General features: G+C 30.5%; 3 protein-coding genes and 1 long non-coding RNA gene across 4 annotated transcripts; 2 read left to right on the top strand and 2 right to left on the bottom strand.

Moving 5' to 3' along the window:
• Positions 1-5: 5 nt before the first annotated feature.
• On the bottom strand, positions 6-5,794 carry LOC130665850 (uncharacterized). Its single transcript, XR_008989595.1, has 3 exons — positions 5,766-5,794; positions 1,350-2,117; positions 6-1,293 (listed from the first exon to the last, which is right to left on the bottom strand). It is a non-coding gene; the product is annotated as an uncharacterized LOC130665850 (long non-coding RNA).
• LOC130665845 (uncharacterized) lies at positions 1,844-10,445 on the top strand. The gene is made up of 4 exons (XM_057466457.1): positions 1,844-1,975; positions 7,260-8,629; positions 8,709-9,084; positions 9,164-10,445. The coding sequence occupies exons 2-4, from the start codon at positions 7,790-7,792 to the stop codon at positions 9,820-9,822; spliced, it is 1,875 nt and encodes a 624-aa protein (XP_057322440.1). The 5' UTR covers positions 1,844-1,975; positions 7,260-7,789; the 3' UTR covers positions 9,823-10,445.
• A 1,009-nt stretch (positions 10,446-11,454) lies between these two features.
• LOC130665849 (BAG family molecular chaperone regulator 2) lies at positions 11,455-15,172 on the top strand. Its single transcript, XM_057466462.1, has 3 exons — positions 11,455-11,833; positions 13,933-14,045; positions 14,129-15,172. Exons 1-3 carry the CDS (start codon positions 11,620-11,622, stop codon positions 14,360-14,362), a joined length of 561 nt encoding a protein of 186 aa, XP_057322445.1. The 5' UTR covers positions 11,455-11,619; the 3' UTR covers positions 14,363-15,172.
• Positions 15,173-15,209: 37 nt separating this feature from the next.
• On the bottom strand, positions 15,210-21,560 carry LOC130665848 (ras-related protein Rab-23). Its single transcript, XM_057466460.1, has 6 exons — positions 21,115-21,560; positions 19,247-19,368; positions 19,003-19,169; positions 18,847-18,922; positions 18,571-18,764; positions 15,210-15,749 (listed from the first exon to the last, which is right to left on the bottom strand). The coding sequence occupies exons 1-6, from the start codon at positions 21,145-21,147 to the stop codon at positions 15,622-15,624; spliced, it is 720 nt and encodes a 239-aa protein (XP_057322443.1). The 5' UTR covers positions 21,148-21,560; the 3' UTR covers positions 15,210-15,621.
• Positions 21,561-22,753: the final 1,193 nt, after the last annotated feature.

Genomic DNA, 22,753 nt, shown 5'->3' with positions numbered 1-22,753 from the left:
GACGGTGGGGTGATGTACATTATATGTATATAGTATTGAACATGTTGACTACGATATATACTGGGTCAAGGGATTTTAAGTTTGTCTGACAGCGTACTTGCTTAGCCCGAGGCAATTATTAATCTCGTGCTGTACATTTTTTTTTTTATTTGTTTTATCATTAAAACATATAGAGACTGTAAAAAATCGGGAGTGATTTCGGAGTGATTACGGATTTTACTGAAATCCGAATTCACTCGGAGTCGTAGAAAAAATTACTCCGAATATGGAGTAAATAGGGCGTTTGCTTCTTCAGCTGAATGATTTCGGAGTGATCTGGATTTTACTTCAACGTGCGGTCACTCCGATCTGGATTTTCAATATTAAAGTAAACTTCCTCCAGAGTGAATTTCACTCCGAGGAAATTAAATAAATAAATAGTCATCCGCTTCGTATTCACTCCCTATTTACTCCGCGTTCATTCCGCAACTTTCTTACAGTCTGATAGTAAGTGGACACTGTAAAAAAATAGGAGTGGATTCGGAGTAATTACTGATTTTATTTCTATCAAAATTCACTCAGTCACTCGGAGTCTTATAAAAAATCACTCCGAATACGGAGTTTGTTTTTTTATCTGAATGATTTCGGAGTGATCTGGATTTTATTTAAATCCGCGTTTACTCTGGACTGGAGTTTTAATATCAAAATAAACTCCCCTTCGGAGGGAATTTCACTCAATAAATAAACAGTCATCCGCTTCGCATTTTTTGCAGCCTATGAGTACGAGATTCTCCTAGAACTTTCCGGGTCTGTATGTATTCTGTTCTGTTTCTCCTGATCCGTCTTTAATAGCAGAATCTCTTTCACAATAAATAATATTTTTAACGTAACATTAGATCTTAAAGTGCTGTAGCAATCGTCTACACAATTGACTAAGCTATCGCTCTTTTGAATCAAGATTAGAGCATAATTTCTTTTAACTTTAACGATAATGAGATTGTAGCCGCCAGCGAATATTCTATTTCGCAACGTTTTTTACATCTATCCTGGTTCCTCTTGACATTATATACATATATATTCATATGTCATTTAGCATAGAATGACAGTAGTATAGTAGAGGCGGCAATACGGAAAAAAAAAAAATTAAAAGAAATACTATTGCCTTCCATCAATAACATCTAGCGTATAAATTATTCAATCTGTTCAATTTTCGATGTTAATATACATATATACATAACTATAGTTGCAAGAGTTTCTTCAATCGATCGTTGAGTTGATTTACTTAATTTTTTTCGCAAGTGTCGCACTATCGAGCTGAAAATATGTAGCAATATTAATTTAATACAAGTACGAGTACGAGTAAAAAATACCTTTCAAATGGATATTATGGAGCACTTAATTTTTTATCGACTTATTGATGATGACGTTTTTTTTTGTTACTGGTAGTAATTGCTGGTTGATTGGGAGCCTCTGTCCCGTAATATGGTCATGGTCATTTTGGCGAATCACCCCGGGGGCCTCGCACTACACAGCGAGTCCTTATTGTTGGCTCTGCTCGCGTACTGGACTGACTCATGGCAAAGCAGTGGCTCTCATTGGATATTTTTTTAGCATCTAAATGATACCAGACACCTATTGAGACGCTTATCCTTGCATCGAGATCACCTGAGTTACGGTCAGTTTGCTCCAATTGCTAATGTGATTAAACTGCTACGAGGTTGAGTCGTCAAGTCTGCGCCACCAAAAGCAATTGAATGAATGTACAAAAAATTAAAAAACGTTGACATTTTATTGTGTATCTCAACTTTTACTCTTATGATAGTCGGTGACGAATTGAAAATAAAACTGATCCACGCATTTGGCGGGCTACCCTGACCTAGTTCCGGTGCGGGTATGATTCCTGCCTTGTTCTGCGAGACATTTGCAAGCTGAGATATATCGCCCCGGGGAACTCACCGCCCTCTGAACCTCTACTACACATTACTAGTGACTTAGCGTAAGTATAATACATGTATATAAACGTCCTTCATTTTTACCTCCTGTTCCCCGTCGCGGCTTTCATCGCCAATCTCTTGCAAAGATTTCCGACCGCGGCACATCCCTATACGATACAAATTCTCAAACTTTCTATATAATGTCTGTGGTAATTTAAATTAGTTTTTATTATGCCATGTAAATGAGAATATACACTTTAGAAAATTTTGGTGTAAAAATGGACCCCAGAAACTTTACACGGTCGTGTTGAGTAAAATGGTGTAAGTTATCCATTTGCGTAATTTTAACACGGTGTAATCTACTTTTTACACCATTCCGTGTTACAGAGATTTTTACACCAAGTTAGTTACACTACACCGAGTCCAAATAGCCCCTGAGAATTTTACACGGCCGTCTTGTGTGAAATGGTGTAAAAAATCCTCGGTACAAATTATCCATCCGTGTAATTTTAACGGTGTAATCTACTTTTTTACACCATTCCGTGCTACTCGTTTTAATTTTGATTAATGAGCAACAAACGTTCATTGAAAATTTTTAACTACTTAATCAATAACTGTATTAATTTTACTTAGATATTAAAAAGTATTTTTAACATTCAAATATTTTAATGATTATTTTTCTCAACGCAAAATTATCATAAATTACACGTTTACACGCTTGACGGTGTAAAATTTTTTAATTCACACCGCCTAAATTTAACACGATATTTGGTGTAATTTTCACACCAAAATTTTTACACCGAGTCATTTACACTACACCGAGTCCAAAAATTTTTTACAGTGTAAAATCTGTAGTTAAAAATTAATAAATAATATATAAGTTGCAACTCTAGTATATCATTATTATTATTGACGTAAATTATTTCGAAATAAAAATTAAATACCCAGTGTCAACGTAATTGAGAGCTGTTGGTAGAACGTTCACAACACCATTGGTGCTGTGAACGTTCTAATTCACACTCCAAAATTTACCCCGTGCGTAGTGTAACTTTTACACCGTCAAGTGTTGAAAATTTCAACACCAAATTATTCACACAACACCTCGGACTCAAAATATTCCACAGTACGGGATAATCGATTACAAATTAGGTGTGATAAATAATTATTTTAATAGATTATTTAATTAGAGCCCAAAAATTTTTGACAGTGTATACAAAAAGAAAAAAAGTAATAGACAACTGTATTATTAAAATATAAAAATGTAAAAACCAAAATATAGTACTCAGCAAATCGCACTTTATATAATAACTTGCAGCAAAATTTATATAAACCCGAGTCGAAATATTAGACGTAAATTGAACGTTCTTAACGTTGTAAACGTAAATTGAACGTTTTGGACATTAAAAACTTAATTTGACAGCTTTTAACTTATTCAAAACGTAGATTGGAGTATCATAAATCGAAAACGTAACTAAAACCTATTTAGACTCACAATAAGAAAACATAAGCATACCAAAAAATTTTTTTTATCGATTTTGTACTCCTGGATTATAATCACGCCAATTCCCTAATATTTTGTCCTCCGCTTTTCTGGCTCTTAAATAAAAAATTCGTATTTTGAAAAAAAAAATTTTTCAGTTTCATACTTCTATCTAACACTATTATATCTTTTCATATATTATGGTATCAAGGTTATGAAAATTGTGATTATAAATATTGAAATAAATTAATTAATGTTATCATTAAACTAAAATCATAACTCATGAAATTACCAATTTTTTACGAACCAAAATACAAAAAAATCGTTTAATTTACTTTCAAAACGTTCAATTCACGTTTAAAACGTTAAGAACGTTCAATTTACGTCTAATATTTTGACTCGGGAAAAAAAAGTAATTCGTTGAAGTTCAATATCACATTTTTATGATTAAACGTAACTACAGAGATAAAATTTCCGTAATTTCACTCTGAAGAATGACATTTAGACTCTGTCGAACAATAAAATGCCAATAAAATATTTAAATTATTGCTGAGATGAAAAAAAAAAATGTTTTTTTGTTCTGCTTTTGAATTTAGCTAAAATTTTTTCATTCTTTCAATGAATTAAATTTTTATTTTAAAAAATTTTCTTTTTTACCGTAATATATTATATATTATTAAAATAATATAAAAAAATTAACAACACTGATTTAGTGTGGATTTAATAATGACTTACAAAGTGTCAGTATTTAAATATGTTAATTTATTTAAAATATTTATTTTAAACACAAGTATGCTATTAATCATTAAATGTCATCGAATATCTGCAATTTGAATTTCGAGTCTTTATATTTTTTATAATATTCCTTAAACGACAAAGATTCGTTCTTTAAATATAATCAAAAATTAATAATTTTTAAAATTGTAGAAAATTTAGTTGAAAAAAAAGTTAATTAATTAATTAATGGAACATAAATGATGTCGCACATCGGACGAAAATATAACAGGATCCTGTGATTCAAATCGATGTCATTAATGCTCTGTTATGTAGCCTTCAAATATCTCGTATAAACGTTCCTATGAATTTTCATATAAAATAGAAAAAAAACGTAAACTATCATAAACTTATATACTATATACATACATATCGTAATGATAGTTATGTCAACGTTTCCACGATACACAGCGCATGTAGTATTACATAAATTATGTATGCGTTAGTGACTGTTGTTTAGTTTCTCGACTAGTAAATAATTACTTAAGTATAAAGCATTATTGATTTTTATAGCTCGCAGATTTTTCACTAAAAAAGTTAAGATACGAGAATTCAATACGCAACATACCGCTATAATGTAATAATCTATTAAAATAATCATTTATCACACCTAATTTGTAATCGATTATCCCGCACTGTGGAAAATTTTGAGTCCGCGGTGTGGTGTGAATAATTAGGAGTGAAAATTTTCAACACTTGACGGTGTAAAAGTTACACGACGCACGGTGTTAAATTTTGGAGTGTGAATTAGAACGTTCACAGCACCAATGGTGTAAATGAATGAGTTCTCTATTTAAAACTCTCAATTACGTTGATACTGGGTATTTAATTTTTATTTCGAAATAATTTACGTCAATAATAATAATTATATACTAGAGTTGCAACTTATATATTATTTATTAATTTTTAACTACAGATTTTACACTGTAAAAAATTTTTGGAATCGGTGTAGTGTAAATGATTCGGTGTAAAAATTTTGGTGTGAAAATTACACCAAATATCGTGTTAAATTTAGGCGGTGTGAATTAAAAAATTTTACACCGTCAAGCGTGTAAACGTGTAATTTATGATAATTTTGCGTTGAGAAAAATAATCATTAAAATATTTGAATGTTAAAAATACTTTTTAATATCTAAGTAAAATTAATACAGTTATTGATTAAGTAGTTATAAATTTTCAATGATTATTTGTTGCTCATTAATCAAAATTAAAACGAGTAGCACGGAATGGTGTAAAAAAGTAGATTACACCGTTAAAATTACACGGATGGATAATTTGCACCGAGGATTTTTTACACCATTTCCTCAACAAGGCCATGTAAAGCTCTCAGGGGCCATTTGAACACCAAAATTTTCTACAGTGTCCACTGTAAAAAAATTTTTGGACTCGGTGTAGTGTAAATAACTCGGTGTAAAAATCGCTGTAACACGGAATGGTGTAAAAAAAGTAGATTACACAGTGTTAAAATTACGCGGATGGATAATTTACACCATTTCACACAACACGACCGTGTATAGTTCTCGAGGGTCATTTTTACGCCACAATTTTTTGCAACATTTAAGCCAAAAACACCAAATGATGTGAAAAAAATCTTTTACCGTGTCAAAAGTACACGGCTCGATATTTCACACCGCCAATTCACACCAAACAGACCGCGAAAGACCCTCTGGGAAAATTTTTACATTTAAAAATTTTTTACCGCGCAGAAACTTTTGATAAAATTCAAATAAATCTTTTTTTCTTTTCCTGTACTTGAATAATTTATCGCAATTATTAATATTTTCTGAATCAACAAGATTAATCATGATATAAAGTTGTCAATAATAAATTGTAAGCGTAAATAACTAGGAAATCTTGATTATTTCTTTATAGTCATAACCGGTTGTTGTCAACGATTTCTGTTGCATAATAACAACGGTGAAACCATACAAATATTGACTCTATGTGCGAATGCCCTGGTGACTCAAATACTTACGTAAATACATAATTCGATTATCCACCTTTAACTTCGCGTGTCATCTCATATGCAGTGATTTTGTATCATGAGCTTTTAAATTCTTACGTATTAATTCTCTTTTCCAACGCAAACATAAAATAGACTGGGCCAAATAGACGTTTAAAAAATTATGATTTATTATCCTCGTTCGTGTTATTTTTAAAAATTCATAATTTATTTATTTGTTCTTATCCACATAATTTAATAAATAAATTTCAATAAAAAATAATAATCCCAATGATTAATATGTTATTAATCACAGCTATACAAATTAAATTTTTCTGTTCCATCTCATTATTCATGAGGTTTAATTTACCGTGAAAAATAATAAAAAATAATTTAAATCATCATACAAATGTGTTAATTTTTAAAGGTCCCCATTTTTTCAGGACTTATTTTATACATATATTTATTACCTGGTTAATCTTGAAAAGGATACGGAAATGCATTATTATTATTTAGTAAGACAAAACTACATAAAACATATATTTTATGAACTGCCATCAAATTATGTTAATTAAAAAAAAATTCGTCCTTCATATTATTAAAATAATTTTCGAATATATGCCGACGCGATTTTTTATTTTAACTGAATGAATGATTGACACGTGGAAAAAATATTAAAATGGGCCTTATAGTCAGACAATCGTTTGACACATACACACAATTACATACTTGTATAGAATATAGTGACTCCTTACATGATACCAGCCGCACTTGACCCATATCTTATTATGCTCAGAGCGTCCGGATGCGACACGAAACGCGCCGAGATACTAAAGACCGTCGGGTTGCCTTTGGAGGTCATGTACTTGGGTAAATTTTCTTATTTCATTAAACTTTAAAGTTAATCGAAAATAATTCATTTTGTTTATATAATTATTTCATATCATATATATATTATTATACATTGTAATAGTAATAGTTGCTATTAATCAATTGTCCTTGAATTTACGCGTAATCCTTTTGCCGATGATTGTTTAATGTATCCTGGATTATAGCAGCTCAATAAATAAATATATAAATATATATATATTTATTTATTTAATTATTTATTTATATATTGGTTGATTTATGTCGGCTAATTCTTGACCAGCATTCCGGAAGGTCGCAATCGCTATCGAGGTCCTGTCGCGTCCCTGCAAGACGTCGTGGTGAGGGTCACAGATGGGAGGAAGTTTAAAAATGATATCCAATGATAGGTAGCAATGTGGTTGTATTAATACTCTCATAGGTGAAAAATATATTGATGCAGTTACAATTCGATGGCAGAAAAATTTAAAAAAGTATCGCGCGTGCGCAAGCTACGGGCACCAGGGAAAGTATTTAAATAAGTTGCGGCACTTTGAGTCGGAAGGCCATTCTTGTCCTGACTGTCACGGCGATCGTGCTAAATCTTTCGTATTTATCGATTTCTTTTATTGATCGGTTGTATTTTTTCACTGCATGGGTAACTACAGAAAGTACCAGTGAGTTTTTCATTTGCCTGTAAATATTGTACTTAAGTAATTGCAAAATGATTTACAAGTGTTATGACAAATAACAATGGAAAGGTGAAGTGCAGTGGTAATGAACAAACTACTAATTATTATTTTTAAGTAATTAGATATTTTTAAATTAAATAAAATGGATGAACAATCAGACATTCAACGGGAATCAATGGACGAGGTGGGAAATCTGATATTCTCGCCGCCGTTGATGAGAAAATCCGATACTCGAGACAGCATATCGTCTATTGACAGCGACGTCAGTTTATCTTTTGACAGACGAGGCTCGAAAAGTGAAGATGCCGATTTTTCGGATTTAGGAAGTGGCGGTGATGAACCCGATCGTATTTCGCCAACACTATCAAGAGTAACGACTGCTGCGACAACGACAGAGTCACCAGAGACGTGTCTTGATAACGTTGATAACGATCATGTAAATATTAATGAGGATGATAAAAATAAAGGTGAATCTGACGGGTATTATTCAAAAAGTAGTGATGAAGCGAGTGCTTTAACCCCACCGAATTCGCCGTCTAATCAGGAAGAAGAGACAGCGATAATCTGTAGTGACGAACTGGCTGAAAAAATAGCCGCTCAAGTTGAATTTTATTTCTCCGATGAGAATATTGTGAAGGATGCGTTTTTACTTAAACATGTAAAAAGAAATAAAGAGGGATATGTATCGTTGAAACTTATCTCGAGTTTCAAACGAGTTAAACATTTGAGCCGAGATTGGAGGATTGTTGGCGCAGCTCTTCGAGCTAAATCTACTAAATTGCAAGTAAATGAACTGGGTACTAAACTCAGACGACGAGATCCTCTTCCACAGTATGACCAAACACTGCCATCAAGAACAGTAATCGCAGCTAAACTTCCGCTCGAGAAACTGACCATTGAATCGGTCGCTGAATTATTCCGACAGTGCGGCGAAATCGCTCTTATTCGTATATTAAGACCGGGACATCCGGTTCCAGCAGAGGTAAGGCGATTCAAATACTTTTTAAAATTTTTTTGCTAATTAGAAAAATATTTTTTTTTATTTGGTTTTTGACATGTAGGTTCGTCAAGCGATTTCAAAAAGACAAGAGCTTGAGACCGATGAAGAATGTGCCCTAATAGAGTTTACAGACTCTGCTGCTGCACGGGCAGCTCAGCAGCTGACCTTGGGTGATGCTGTGATTTATGAGCTTCAGCAGATATCTACAGGAGAGAAAAAACGTAAGCAGCAGTTGAGTCAACAGCAAAACCAACCGCAATCTCAACCGTCAAAAAAGAGTGTTTCAGCAAGGCTGTCTGCTGCGCGAGAAAATGTTTATAGTTCATCAAATTGCCCGAACAGTTCTGAAGAGGACATTCGGAACTCCAGATTAAAATCCGGCAGAATTAATCAGGGCAAAAGAGACATGCCGCTACCTAGTCCTTATACTTGTCATGGTAAATAAAAAAATAATGATCTACATTTATATAAAATTTATCAAGTCGAATAAATAAAATTTTAAATTAATATTTTTAGGCCCACCGTCGCCAGAGCCTTGGCTGCCAAGACGATTTTCTGCATGTGCTATTTCCGGGACAGAAAATAATTCACTTCTATTCCGCCGACTCTCAACGTGTTCTAGCACAGGCTCTAGCTCAGACGTTTCAAGTTACTCTGGTAGACGTTTCTCATCTTGTTCATCTGGTTCAGATACTAGTTTCGGTTCGTCTCTGTATCACCATTCCCCTCATCAAAGTCACCACAATCTCTACCCTCCATTTAATTATTGGCCTGGTCAACCAGCGGCTCGTCGATTCTCTTGCTGCACACCCCCGAATATAACTCCTCCGAATATAGGAGGCTACGGCTTTGATTACCCCAACGGGCCGTTTTATCATCAAACAGGTAGACGTGGGTCTGCAGAGTGTGGGACATTTCTCAGGAGACTCTCCAATTGCAGCAGAGATTCTGGTTATGATCCAGGATCTAGAAGACTCTCGTCTTGTTCATCTGGTTCTGATTCTTGTTCAGGTTTTCGTCCTCGTAGTAATAGTGGATTCGTCCTGATGGCTCATTTGCCTGAAAATGTAACCAGATTACCATCAGGACCCGATGGTACTCGTGGATTTGGTAGGAGTAATTCTGCTGTTGAAAATTCAACATCAAAAACTTCTGTTGATCCGTCCTGTGGATAAATAAATTGTAATTAATATTAAATTTATAAATATATAAACATGGTATTTTTACTGGAAATTGATACTCAGTTGTGAATAATTTAGTCAATAGCCACATCAACTTAATGTAATTCATTCAATTATTATTATTATTGTTATTGCGTGATTAATGCGTACCGTTAATTAATACTTAGTATGTACATACATTTAACGTACATGGTAAAATTAATTTTAATTGCACTTTGACCACTTATGAGGCAGTGTTACAATGCATGATTTTCTGTTGATTTTTTTTTCAAAGTAACATTGACCCGATTACCTGTGCTATTGATCATCAGAATTGTCATGCTATGAGAATCATTGAATTGCGAGGCAGATCGTGGATACAATGGGCCCGCGTTGAGTCAAAAGGAGAATTACCCTTGGATTTGAATGATAATCAAGGCAATGTCAAATGAGAGAAGAAACGACTCTGTTTCATTGTAGCCTTCACCTATTCAACAACTTAAATTATTAATCATTAATTAAATATATAAATTTATCATACTTGAGAAAAAATTAATTAAGTCTTGTTTGCTCTATTATTTTAATGTATATATGTCAGCTCAATATAAATTATACGTATACATTTATATATAAATAAAATATATAGATGTAAAATATTTTAATTCTTATATGCATTTTATTTATTTGTTGAATCCATTCAATATTTTAAATGGCAAAAAAATGCATTAATTATTGTTGTAAAAATAAGGATAAGTTGGCTGACGTCTAGTAGTTTTGGATTTTTTTTAAAATGATAAATTATTAAAAAAAATGCGCCTACAGTTTTTTTAAATGTTCTACAAGTGCATATTTTTTTTTTAAATCCGGAAATTGTTAATTGTCTGGTAACTTCAGGATCATTAAAAATATCAAGTGTGAATGTGGCAGGTATGTGACAGTTAATAAATTTGAAATAAATAAATAAATTAATTAAAATTATAAAATTAAAAAAAACGCGCGAATTAATTTTTCAAATATTTAAATACGAATTTTTTAATTTTTATTCTACTGACATTTTATTTATTTATTCAAAAATTGCCAGCTGTCAGTTACATTCACACTCATAAAATATCACATGAGTAAATGTAGCAGATATGTGACAGTTTATAAATGTAAAATAAATAAATTAATTAATTAAAATAATGAAATTTAAAATGAATGTGAATGTAGCAGACTATCGTCCATTTTTAAATTTTAGAATAAATGAATAAAATGTAAGTAGAGTAAAAATTAAAAAATGTATGTATAGATAAATGCAAAATCCGTACGCGTATTTTTTAAAATTTCATTATTTTAATCCATTTATTTATTTAATTCAAATTTATAAATTGTCTCAGGTCTGCTACATTCACACTCATAATTTTAAAAAATGCGCGTGGTAATTTTTCAAATATTTAAATACGCATTTTAAAATTATTATTCTGCTTACATTTTATTTATTTATTCAAAAATTCAAAACTGCCAATTGTCAGTTACATCAACACTAATAAAAAATAAAAATAATTCAAATAATAGCGGGCGCGAATAAAACTTGTGTGCTTAGCGCACCATAATAATTTGTTTTATTACTTTGCACATGCGCAAAAATTTTGTTCCCTATTCACTCTTCATCTTCGTTTTGTCGTTTCATCTGAGTTTTTAGCAGCTGCTTCAGATTCAGAGTTTATTTGTTTAGTCACAACTGACTTTAACAATTGCAATTATAAATATAATTACTTTAAAAAAGGTTTTAGAAGGTTGTAAGTAACATAAATATTGCAGAGCAATTGAAAGATGGACAGTCCTCTTCCTCATATAATGGAAAGTAGTGATATGGCATATTCTACAAAGCCGAAAGATAGGTTAGTCAGTATTTTGGATCAAATTGAATTACGAGTTGAACAGCTAAGACGTGATGCTTCAAGACTCGAAGAAGAAAAAGACACCATGCTCACGACCCTCGACACCTTGAAAAATAGTGAAGAGCATCTTGAACCTCTGGATGATTGTAAGTTGATAATTTTACTTTCATAAACTTGTCAACGTTCGGTATACGTTAAGCTTGAAACGTCTGGAATAATCTCGAAACGTAACGAATTATCTAGATCTCGACATGATAAATTTTATAAACATTCTTTGTTTATTTCAATGTTATCATCACTTTTAATTCAAAAATAATTATTTTACCCGGGTTTTAGTTGTAAAGAGCAGGCGATAATAATGCGACATAATTATGGTAATTATTTTATTTTGAATTAAATTTAAATTTTCTATCGATCAAATTAATTTTATTCTTTAGGGTTTGGTAAGATAATTATTTAGATTTAATTGTCACCTTTCAATAATTGTCTTGTCATTTAAAAAAAACGGTGACAAAGTTTAAATTGTTTTTTAAATATTAAAACTATAAGTTAATATTTATATGCGATTTTGAAATGAGTGTGAATGTAGCTGGTATGAGACAAATTTTAAATGACAAATAAACCACTTAAATAATTCAAAATATAAAAATAAAAAAAATGCACATACTGATTTTCAAATTCTATAAATGCGCATTTTTTTAATTTCATTGATTTACGTTTTATTCGCTTATTTTTTAATTTTTTAAATTTACAATTGTCAGTTACATTCACACTCATGATTTGGAAAGTAGCAGACAATTGAGAATTTTCGGATTTGTTTTTAAAAATCAATGACGAAAAAAAAATAAAAATATGCTCTGATAGAAAATTTAAAAAACTATAGATGCAATTTTGTCAAATATATTTTTTCTTTTATAATTTATCGTTTTGAAAGAAATCCAGAAATTATTAGACGTCAGTTAACTTTAGTATCATTTTACATATAATCCTGAAACATGGTGGCCACATTTCTGGAAAACCTGGAAATGTCAGGGAATTATAAATATACTGGAAAAGTCAGGGAAATGTCAGGGAATTTCGTCACAAAGCTGGAAAATTTTTCACTTTCTTTCTTTTGACTGAAAAAATCCGACAAATTTAGTTTTCTGTCAAAACTATTCAAAAAGTGACGTGGCGCAAATGCGGTTGTAAAACCATCTTGAAAAAAAATTAGTAGAAATTCATTCCAATAGCGAAAAAATGAAGAAGTTAGAATTATCAAGGCTGTTAGAAAAAAAAGTCTTAGTAGAAACTAATCGCCAGAATCTTCAAGCTGTTAACATCCATATTGACAAGTTAAAAAACTAAAAACATTAAATGTATGCATAAGTAAAGAACTAATAAGTTTCACTATATTTATTATTCGCGTACTCCATTAATACTTTATTAATATTCTATGAAATGTTCTTATTTATGAAATTTATTCAAGTGAAAATGAAAAACTTATTTATATTTTATTATAGAGTAAGTTGTATAAAGACATGGATTTCAAATCAAAAATAAAAAATTATTCATTAAATAAATAAAAAAAAAACAATAAACATTGACAAATAATAAAAAAAAGTTTCATTTAACGACAATGATTAAATATTGATTAAACTGACTTATACCATTTTATTTTAAATTGAATAAATATTTCCAATGATTTAATATTACTACACATAGTCAAGAAATTTTTGAATTGCTTGACTGGAATACCTGGAAAAGTCAGGGAATTTCAATCTCAAAAATCTGTGGCCACGATGTGAAATGAGTGTGAATGTAGCAGACATCAGACAAATTTAAAACTATAAATAAGTAGAGTAAATAATTTGAAAAATAATATTTTTAAAAAATGCACTTAAAATTTTTTAAATGCGCATTTTTTTTTTAATTTTATTTTATAAATTATTCACTCTATTTATTAATAATTTTAAATTTGTCTGATGTCTGCTACATTCACACTCATGATCCTGAAATTAACAAACAATTAAGAATTTTCGGATTTTCTTTCAAAAAATCAATGACAAAAAAAAACTAAAGATATGCTCATTAAGAAAATTAAAAAATCTATAAGTGCAATTTTTTCAAATATTTTTTTTACAATTTATCATTTTGAAAAAAATTCAAAAATGATTTGACGTCAGCCAACTTCAGTATCATTATTTACATTTTTAATTTTATAATAACACCAATTATAAATTGTGAACGTCATTTAAATTTTTAGCTGATCGTGAGGATATACTTCGTTACGCAGAAAGACTTTCTATGAGATGTTTAACTGTCGAAGTATTGGTAAAAGTTCAACGCGATGACGTTCAACAAGATGCGCTCCATCAAGTGAGTAATTTTTCAAATGTCAAAGAACACTTTTTCATATTAATAAAATAACAATATATAATAATTGTATATAAAAATTTTAGGTAAACGGTTTGATTGATAGTTTAGTAATAGCATTAAAAAACGATCCCAATTCAACACGTCAACGTTGCGCTGCTTTTATGAACGCGTGTTCGTCTCATGCGCAAGGTCACTCAGACAAAACTTTTGAAACTGCAATTCTCGGATGCACTTTGGATGATCAAAAACGTATTAAAAAAAGACTACAAGGCTTATTAGACTACATCGACAAAATGCATACTTTCGAATTACAATAAAAATTGTAATAAATTTTTGTCCATCTACTGCATATAAAGACACTTTAAATTTAATTAGAGTTTTCAAACAAAAATAATATGATAAACATATAATATAAATATAAGTAGTCTGCTATTTGTCTTTGGAAATTCAATAGCAAAAAAATTCAATCAATATTCAAATGTAAAAAGCCCGCATTTTTATATTAATTACTTTCCACTGTACTGATATATTACTCCATTACGTTGAATATTTTTAAATTTATGTGCTTTCCAAAAAGTCAATCTACGTAAATTTATCTTTAATTATTATTAACTAAGTGATATTTATAATTATTAATTATTACATTACCGGCTTTTGAAAAAAACGAGCATTAAAGCTCCGAAAAAAAATTTTTTTCATTAGTAATAAAATATTGTATCATATGTAAACGTATATACGGTGATATTCATATAAAATATTGATTAGTTATTTTCTTTTTAACTAAATCAAAAATTTAATTAATTAATTTATGTTTTTTTTTTTTATCCAAAACGATATATCTCTGTCATAAAATTGTTATTGTCTGAAAGAGCAGTAATAAATTTTTAAAATTAAAAAAATATATAATAAATAAAATATGAGAGAATGTTTGTAGTATCGGCAAAGTTGCGTGTGAGTTATACGACGTCAGTAAACGCTAAGAACTCAATACAGAGCAGGACCAACTAACCGGGCGTTGACTCTTTCCGCTCAAGGTCTCATGAAAGGTGAAGGACATTTTATTTACACCACAATCTTAATGATATTTTTTAATGACACTAATTACTTACGTCAATCTAATAATAATTAAAACATTTTTTATATAATAATACTCATTCATCTATTATTTTATTAGTTGATAACATAGAAAATTGTTTAAAAATATAGTTTACAACTTATTTACTTATATTTTTATTTGGTTAGACGTCATACATTCACCGCGTTAAATATTAACATCTAATTACTGTACTAGATATCATTTAAAATGTCCTGATTAATATAGAAATGCAGTACGAATAAAAAAGTAACAGTAAATATATAAAAGAAAGAAGAAAAAAAATATACATATGTACAAAATAAAGAAAATTATAAATCCAAAACACGACTTAGGTACAGTTTATTTTATAATATTTAAGTAGATGGAAAACGCCTTTCTGTGAAGTGATTTGTGAATCCATATATTTAAACATTAAATCTTGCTTTTGATTCTTATATATATATATTCAATGAATATGAATTTCACTACTGCTTGTATGTCTTACAAGAGCCTGCAGGCATTCTTGACAAAGTTTTTCTTTTTGTGATGTCGAGTTTTACCACTTGGTCGGAGAACAATTGTTCCGTTTCCGGTGTTACGACCTGTACATTCATTTGGACTAAAAGCACCTGCAAATAAAAAAACAATTATTAAATATTTGTTAATATGCTTGTCACTTAATGTATTAAGAAATATAGTAAAATTAAAAAAAAAAAGTTATTTTACTATTGAATAAAAGGTCACAAAAAAATTCAAGCAAATTAAATAGATGGAATTTAAGGAGTGAAAACGACAGGCCGCTAAAATTGAATGACACTTGATTATACAGTCAAACTTGGTACATCTGAAGCAACTTTTACGTGTATTAAAAACAAATTATATCTGAGCACTGATACGTATTTAACTCAATGCAGTCTTGCTGATTTATTTTAAATCTTGACAAACAATCTAGTGCGATATATTCACGCAAATCTAATCGCTTGTAGAAATTATAAGTATAAAATTATAAACTGAATAATATCATATAAATTAGTCTATACTCTACTAACACTTGTTTATACCCTGGCGAATTCAAATTACGGTATTTACTGTAACTTACGGTATTGCGGTATTTTCCGGCAAAGGTTGTGGTAATTTACCGTAAATTAGCAGCAATCCGGGGACATTTTGCCCTAAAATTGCGGTCTCTCATCACAGATCTACTGCAAAGTTACAGTATATTACGGTAACTGAAGTACTATAACGTGTTTACGGTGAAAAATACCGTAATTTACAGTACTTTGCCGTAATTTACAATTAATTACAATAATTTGTTGTAAAGTGCGGTATATTTCTGTACAATGTAACAAGTTTGCCATAGCAATACGGTATTATGCGGCATAGGTACAGTCATTGACCGTAAATTTGTTGCAATCCAGGGGTATTTTACCATAAAATTGTGGTAAAATTGCCGTATTTCAATGTAATGGTGCGGGCGTACTGCAAATTACAGTAATTTGTCGTAAATTGCGGTCTATTTCTATAAATTACCGTAAAATGCGACACATGTGCCGTTGCAATACGGTATTTTGAAGCAAAGGTAAGGTAATTTACCGCAAATTAGCAGCAATCCAGGCGTATTTTACCGTAAAACTGCGGCCTCTCATCATGAACGTACAGATCTACTGCAAAGTTATAGTAGATTACGGTAAAGTGAAGTACTATAGGGTGTTTACGGTAAAAAACTCCGCAATTCAGAGTATTTTGCCATAATTTACAATTAATTACAGTAATTTGTTGTAAATTACGGTATATTTCTGTAAAATGCGGCAAGTTTGCCGTAGCAATACGGTATTTTGCGGCAAAGGTAAGGTAATTTACCGTAAATTTGTAGCAATCCAAGGGTATGTTACCGTAAGAGTATGGTAAAATTTCGAAATTTCATCGTGAACGTGCGTATTTACTGCAAAATCCTAGTATTTTACCGTAAAGTTAAGTATTGTACCGTGTTTGCGATAAAAAAAATGCCGCAGACTACGGTAAATTGCAGTATGTTGCCGTAATTTACAGTAACTGGTCGTAAATTGCGGTATACTTCTGTAAATTACCGGTATACGGTGTTTTGCGGCAAAGGTACAGTAATTTACCGTAAATTTGTTGCAATCCAAAGGTATGTTACCGTAAAAGTCTAGTAAAATTTCGAAATTTCATCGTGAACGTGCGTATTTACTGCAAAATCACAGTATTTAACCGTAAAGTTAAGTATTGTGCCGTGTTTGCGGTAAACAAATACCGCAGACTACAGTAAATTGCAATATGTTACCGTAATCTACTGTAAATTACAGTAATTGGCCGTAAACTGCCGTATATTTCTGTAAATTATCGTAAAATGTGGCAAATTTAATGTATCAATACGGTAATTGATGGTAAGTACCGTAATTTACTGCAATTTGAATCCCCTAGGGTACAAATTGACCTGTGATAGGTATGTATACTATTAAATCTTAAATTTAATACACCCAGATCTTATTATTAGCTTATATGTGACATCAATCTACAATAAGGTAACTGTCCATCCACGACCTAGATTATGTTGAGGGTAATTTTAAAGCCGATATTTATCTTATACTCAAACTCCGTGAACCAGACTATAATATTTTCACCACCTAATCATTTAGAAGGATCTTAATTCAGATACAATCGTTTTATTTCTTCGTACAATATTTAAAAAAAGCTGAAAATTTAATAAAGTCAAGGCTATTGATTCTGTCGCGTGAAAATCACACGAAATAACAATGAGCGGTGGTCATAAAAAATATGAATAAAACTTTCTATAAAGACTATTGACGATTCTATAAACAGTCGTGGGATAAACTTATTATCTTAACGTTTAATGCACTCCCATGTATGTCAACAAGAATTTCTCTGGCCGTACTTGTCTCTGTAATTCAAACGACATGATAAAAAAGAGAGAATCAATTGATCGACTCGTGTTTCTATAAGAAACCAAGGCATCCACTGGTCTTAGGAGACAAACCGTATTTTCTTGGAAATTCTCGCGCACGCCAATGTATTATTAATGATCAGCCACCGGATATACAAGTTTTAGAACCCGTAACTAAGTACAATGTTTTTTAAAAAAATATAGAAGACTGTAAAAAAATCGTTGAAAAAGCTTTGACTATTCCAAACTTCAACACGTGACACAACGACGATTTTTTTTTAAACATAAAAATATAAAGAAGAAAACAATTTACTTAATACTTTAAATGAACGTCTTTAGACTCTTGTAAACTTTTTTCGATTCCATTAAAAATCATAAATTTTTTAATTTTTTTTTTTCAGTGCAAAATACGACCAAAAGAGCTGTTTTTTCAACAGTTCAAAAAAAGTTGATCGCTGTCACATTTTGAATTTTAGAAGAGCCAACAATTTTTTTTTACGGGCTTTTTTCTCTAAATTATTGCTTACTGATAACAGAAGGTGATCGAGGTCCTGATGAGTACAATCTCAAGTCATCTTGAAAGTCGTCTTCACACCTGCGCATTTCTATTAAACATCTTGAGGCGAGATGTCTGAAAACACTGACTACACCCACGTCTTCCTTGACGGATGTGCGTAGGAGTTTACAACCCAATGCTCGACCTAGTCTCTCCGCTTCATTTCTTATTAATAATAACAGTAATTAAATTATGATGAGTTAATTTTGGAACAAAATAAAAAAAATATTTCACAACAAACACTTACGGATCAATTTGACATTGGTCGACAAGATCAATCTTGTTTTGCACCAAGACCGTCGGAATTTCTCCGCACTCATTCTCTACCTAAAGTAGAAAATAGATATAAAATGATGTTCATATATATGTTTAGATATAATAATAATGTAATATAAAAAAAAACTTTCCTTTAGTTTCCAAGATGGTATGGCGTCGAAAGAATCTCGATCTGTTGCTGAGTATGCTAAGACACATGCGTGTGCACCACGATAATAAGCTGCTGTAATTGCGTCAAATTCTTCTTGGCCAGCAGTATCCCACAGCATAAGTCTTATGTCTTCTCCATCAACTCTAATATTAATATTTATTTTAAACAAATTTATTTAAATTATATTTTTACACATTTTTGTAAAAATTAATTTACTCACTCAACTTCTCGTTCCAAAAAATCTACACCAATTGTCTTCTTATAATCCCTAGTAAACGTTCCTTTACAAAATCTCTGGATCATCGAGGACTTGCCGACTGCACCATTTCCTACTATGACCACCTAGAATTTATAACAATGAGTAAAATATGTTAAAAGTAAATTTATCAGATAAATTAAGTGTCAATATGCTTAAGTATTTTTGAACTTCCCGCTATGAAAATTTGAAATTTAAAAAAAAGGAGTTATCGGTTTCGGTCCAATTTTTGAAAATTGAGTTTTTATCAGATAGGAAATTACTCTGACTATTTCCGGATGGACGTCCGTGCGTGTGTGTGTGAGTGTGTGTATGTAAACTTGTTGTCCGACGATATTTTTGGAACAAATTAACTGAATTGAACGTGAATTGCGGCAATCAAAAGGTTCCACTAAAACTCAGAGTTCATTAGATTTGTCGATCCTCTCAAAGAATGATTTAGTGAAATTCACTACGAATCAGTGGACAATCACTTTTTCTCGAACTATAAATATACCACTAATTTAATCAGTATACTTATAGCTGGTTCTCAGTGCATACACATCAAAAAATCGGGAGTGATTACGGATTTTATTTAAATCCGAATTCACTCCGTCACTCTGAGTTACGGAGTTTGATAAAAAATCACTCCGTATACGAAGTAAAGAAGGAGTTTGTTGTTTCAAATGAATGTTTTTTTCAGATTTCGGAGTGACCTGAATTTTATTTAAATCTGCATTCACTCCGATTCGGAGTTTTAATTTTAAAATTTATTTCCTTTAAGAGTAAATTTTTCAAGGGGATTAAATAAATAGACAGTCATCCGCTCCGGATTTAATCCGTAAAATTTTAAGTGTATCCACTAATTCGCAGTGAATTTCACTAATTCATTTTTAGAGTCGATCGACTAGTTTACAAGTTCTACGAAAAATAAAAAAAATTTTTGCATAACTCGTAAATTTCTCGACCGATTAATTTCTAAGTTTGATCAGATCTTAGTCGTAGCAAACTCTCGATCTCTTCGAAACACGTGCAAATCGATCGATTTGTTCCAAGATATCATCGGACAAGATGACTTTATCACCGAAATGTATATTTGTGAACCCGTTTTTTGAGCTCAAGCTGAAAAGTCCACCAATAATTCGCTCCGAGCTTGAAACCAGCCAAGTTCTAGAGTTGGTCGACAAGATCAACCGTTTTTAATACTTTTTATGTATTGAATTGTCCAGATAAGTATTATGATCATATACAGTAACGGTGCATTGGACACGTATACAAGAAAATGATGGAATGTATATGTTGTATAAAAGGTACAATTCCACTGGGGTCTACTTTTGAAGACCGGTCCAACTCGGAAATTTATTGATTTACAAAATTACTTGTACAGCAATGACCTGCATGTTTATTAATTTGAATAATTATTAAAATTGTTTTGCTACAGTTATTATTCAGGGATCATTAATTAATTTGCATTGTACTTGCAATTGATCTGTACTAATTATTACCTGGTGATCTTCAAGATCATCAAACGGTGTAACGTGTGAGAATTGGTAAACCAAGTATAACAAGAGTACCGTTAAATACATGCTAAGAACAAGAGGGAGAGCTACTCAACGATAATTAAGAAGCTTTACAATATAATTTTTTTTAAATAAAAAATAATATTATACTCCATTATATTCAAAGTAATGAAATTCTTTCGTTAAATAAATCAATAAAATTTAATTATTTATCAATAATTGTTTTATAAAACGCAGTGAAAAAAGGCGGAGACATTTAATTTGAATAAAAAAAGGAGGGAATAAAATTACTGAAGGTAATACTCGAAAGAATTTATGCAGGTAAAAATATACCTTGAGTGATATCTCGAGCTCTTCCTCCCGCATTCTGATCGCACGTCGCTTCTCATAATATCCAACTAAAATTTCAATTTAAAAAACACACACATGGACACATACACACTCGACTTAGCAATAATTATGCATATTTTATTATTTTATTTTCACTGTCTAAGAATTTACGAGACGTTCGCGTGCCATGGCCGTGACTGAAAACCGGACGTGGATTCGAGAATTTTATTTTAAATATTTTATTAAATTCATTTATATTCACTAAAATATATTATTTTTGTAAAATACGTGGTCGGTATGAAAAAATTAAAAATTAAGATGTGGTATTTTTTAAATTTGGACACATGTGATTAGAACGCGCGAATTTTGATGAATATGAAAGCCAGCCAGAGCCAACTGTAATTGTGTTACCGGTCAGGTTGAGGCCAAACCAACACCTGTCGCCTTTTCACTTACCTGCACGCTACAAGAAATATCAACCACCTGGTTTTTATACGATCTAGGGAGTTCTGGGGAACACAAAGTTACTAAAAAAATAAATGTATTGATGATAAAATGTAGAAACACAACAAAATCTAAACATAAAATTTAAAAATTATGACACTGAAAATAGCAGACAATAAAAAAATTTATTTCTTTTAAATAAACTACCAAAATATATGAGTGTAAATGTAGCAGACATCAAGCAAATTTAAAATTATGAATAAATAGAGTAAATAATATTTTTCAAAAATGCACTTATTGAATTTAAAATTTTTTAAATGCGCATTTTTTTCAAATTTTATTTTATCAATTATTTACTCTATTTATTAATAATTTTACATTTTCCTGATGTCTGCTACATTCACACTCATCAAAATACTTAGAGAAAAAATTTCATATCGTAAACTTTAAAAAACCTGCACGTGCATATTTGAAAAATTTTATTTGACTTACAAGTAACTTGTCTATAAAATTTAAAAAATTGTCCGCTAATTTCATTATCATAAAATTGACACTGAAAATAAGTCGATATTAAAGTTACCCGACGTCTAATAAATTTTTGATTTTTCTAAAAACGATAAATTATAAAAACAAAATATTTGAAAAAATTGCACTTGCAGCTTTTTTAATTTTCTACATATGCATATTTTTATTTTTAAAATTTAATTGTTGAAAAAGAAATCCGAAAATTATTAATTGTCTATTAGTTCAGGATCATAAAGTAACAGACAATTAGAAATTTATTTATTTTAAACAAACGACTAAAATACTTAGAGAAAAAATTTAAAAAAATGTCAGATCAAAAACTTTAAAAAATCTGATCGTTCAAATTTGAAAAATATTACTTTACTTACAAGTAACTTCGGCTGTCCAATTTCAAAACACAGTATGTGACAAATTTTTCGAAATCGATTTTGTAGTATTTTTAGTTCCAGTGGAGTCTTGTGAACATGATTCGATGCATATTTCAAAAATTTTATTTTTGCCAGTTACTGTGTTTTGAAATTGGGCAGCCGACTTTCATTATCATTAAAAATTTATGAATTATTAATTATATTTATAATCATAAACTGAAATAGTTATCAAAGATATTTTATATGTATATGATTTTTTTACAGTATAAAAATTATTTTAATGTTTAATTTTTTTTATTGGCATA

The sequence above is a fragment of the Microplitis mediator genome, chromosome 3, assembly GCF_029852145.1.
Source record: "Microplitis mediator isolate UGA2020A chromosome 3, iyMicMedi2.1, whole genome shotgun sequence".
NCBI lineage: Eukaryota > Metazoa > Arthropoda > Insecta > Hymenoptera > Braconidae > Microplitis > Microplitis mediator.
Note: the sequence above shows the minus strand (reverse complement) of the source record. Positions and strands in the feature narration are given on the sequence as shown.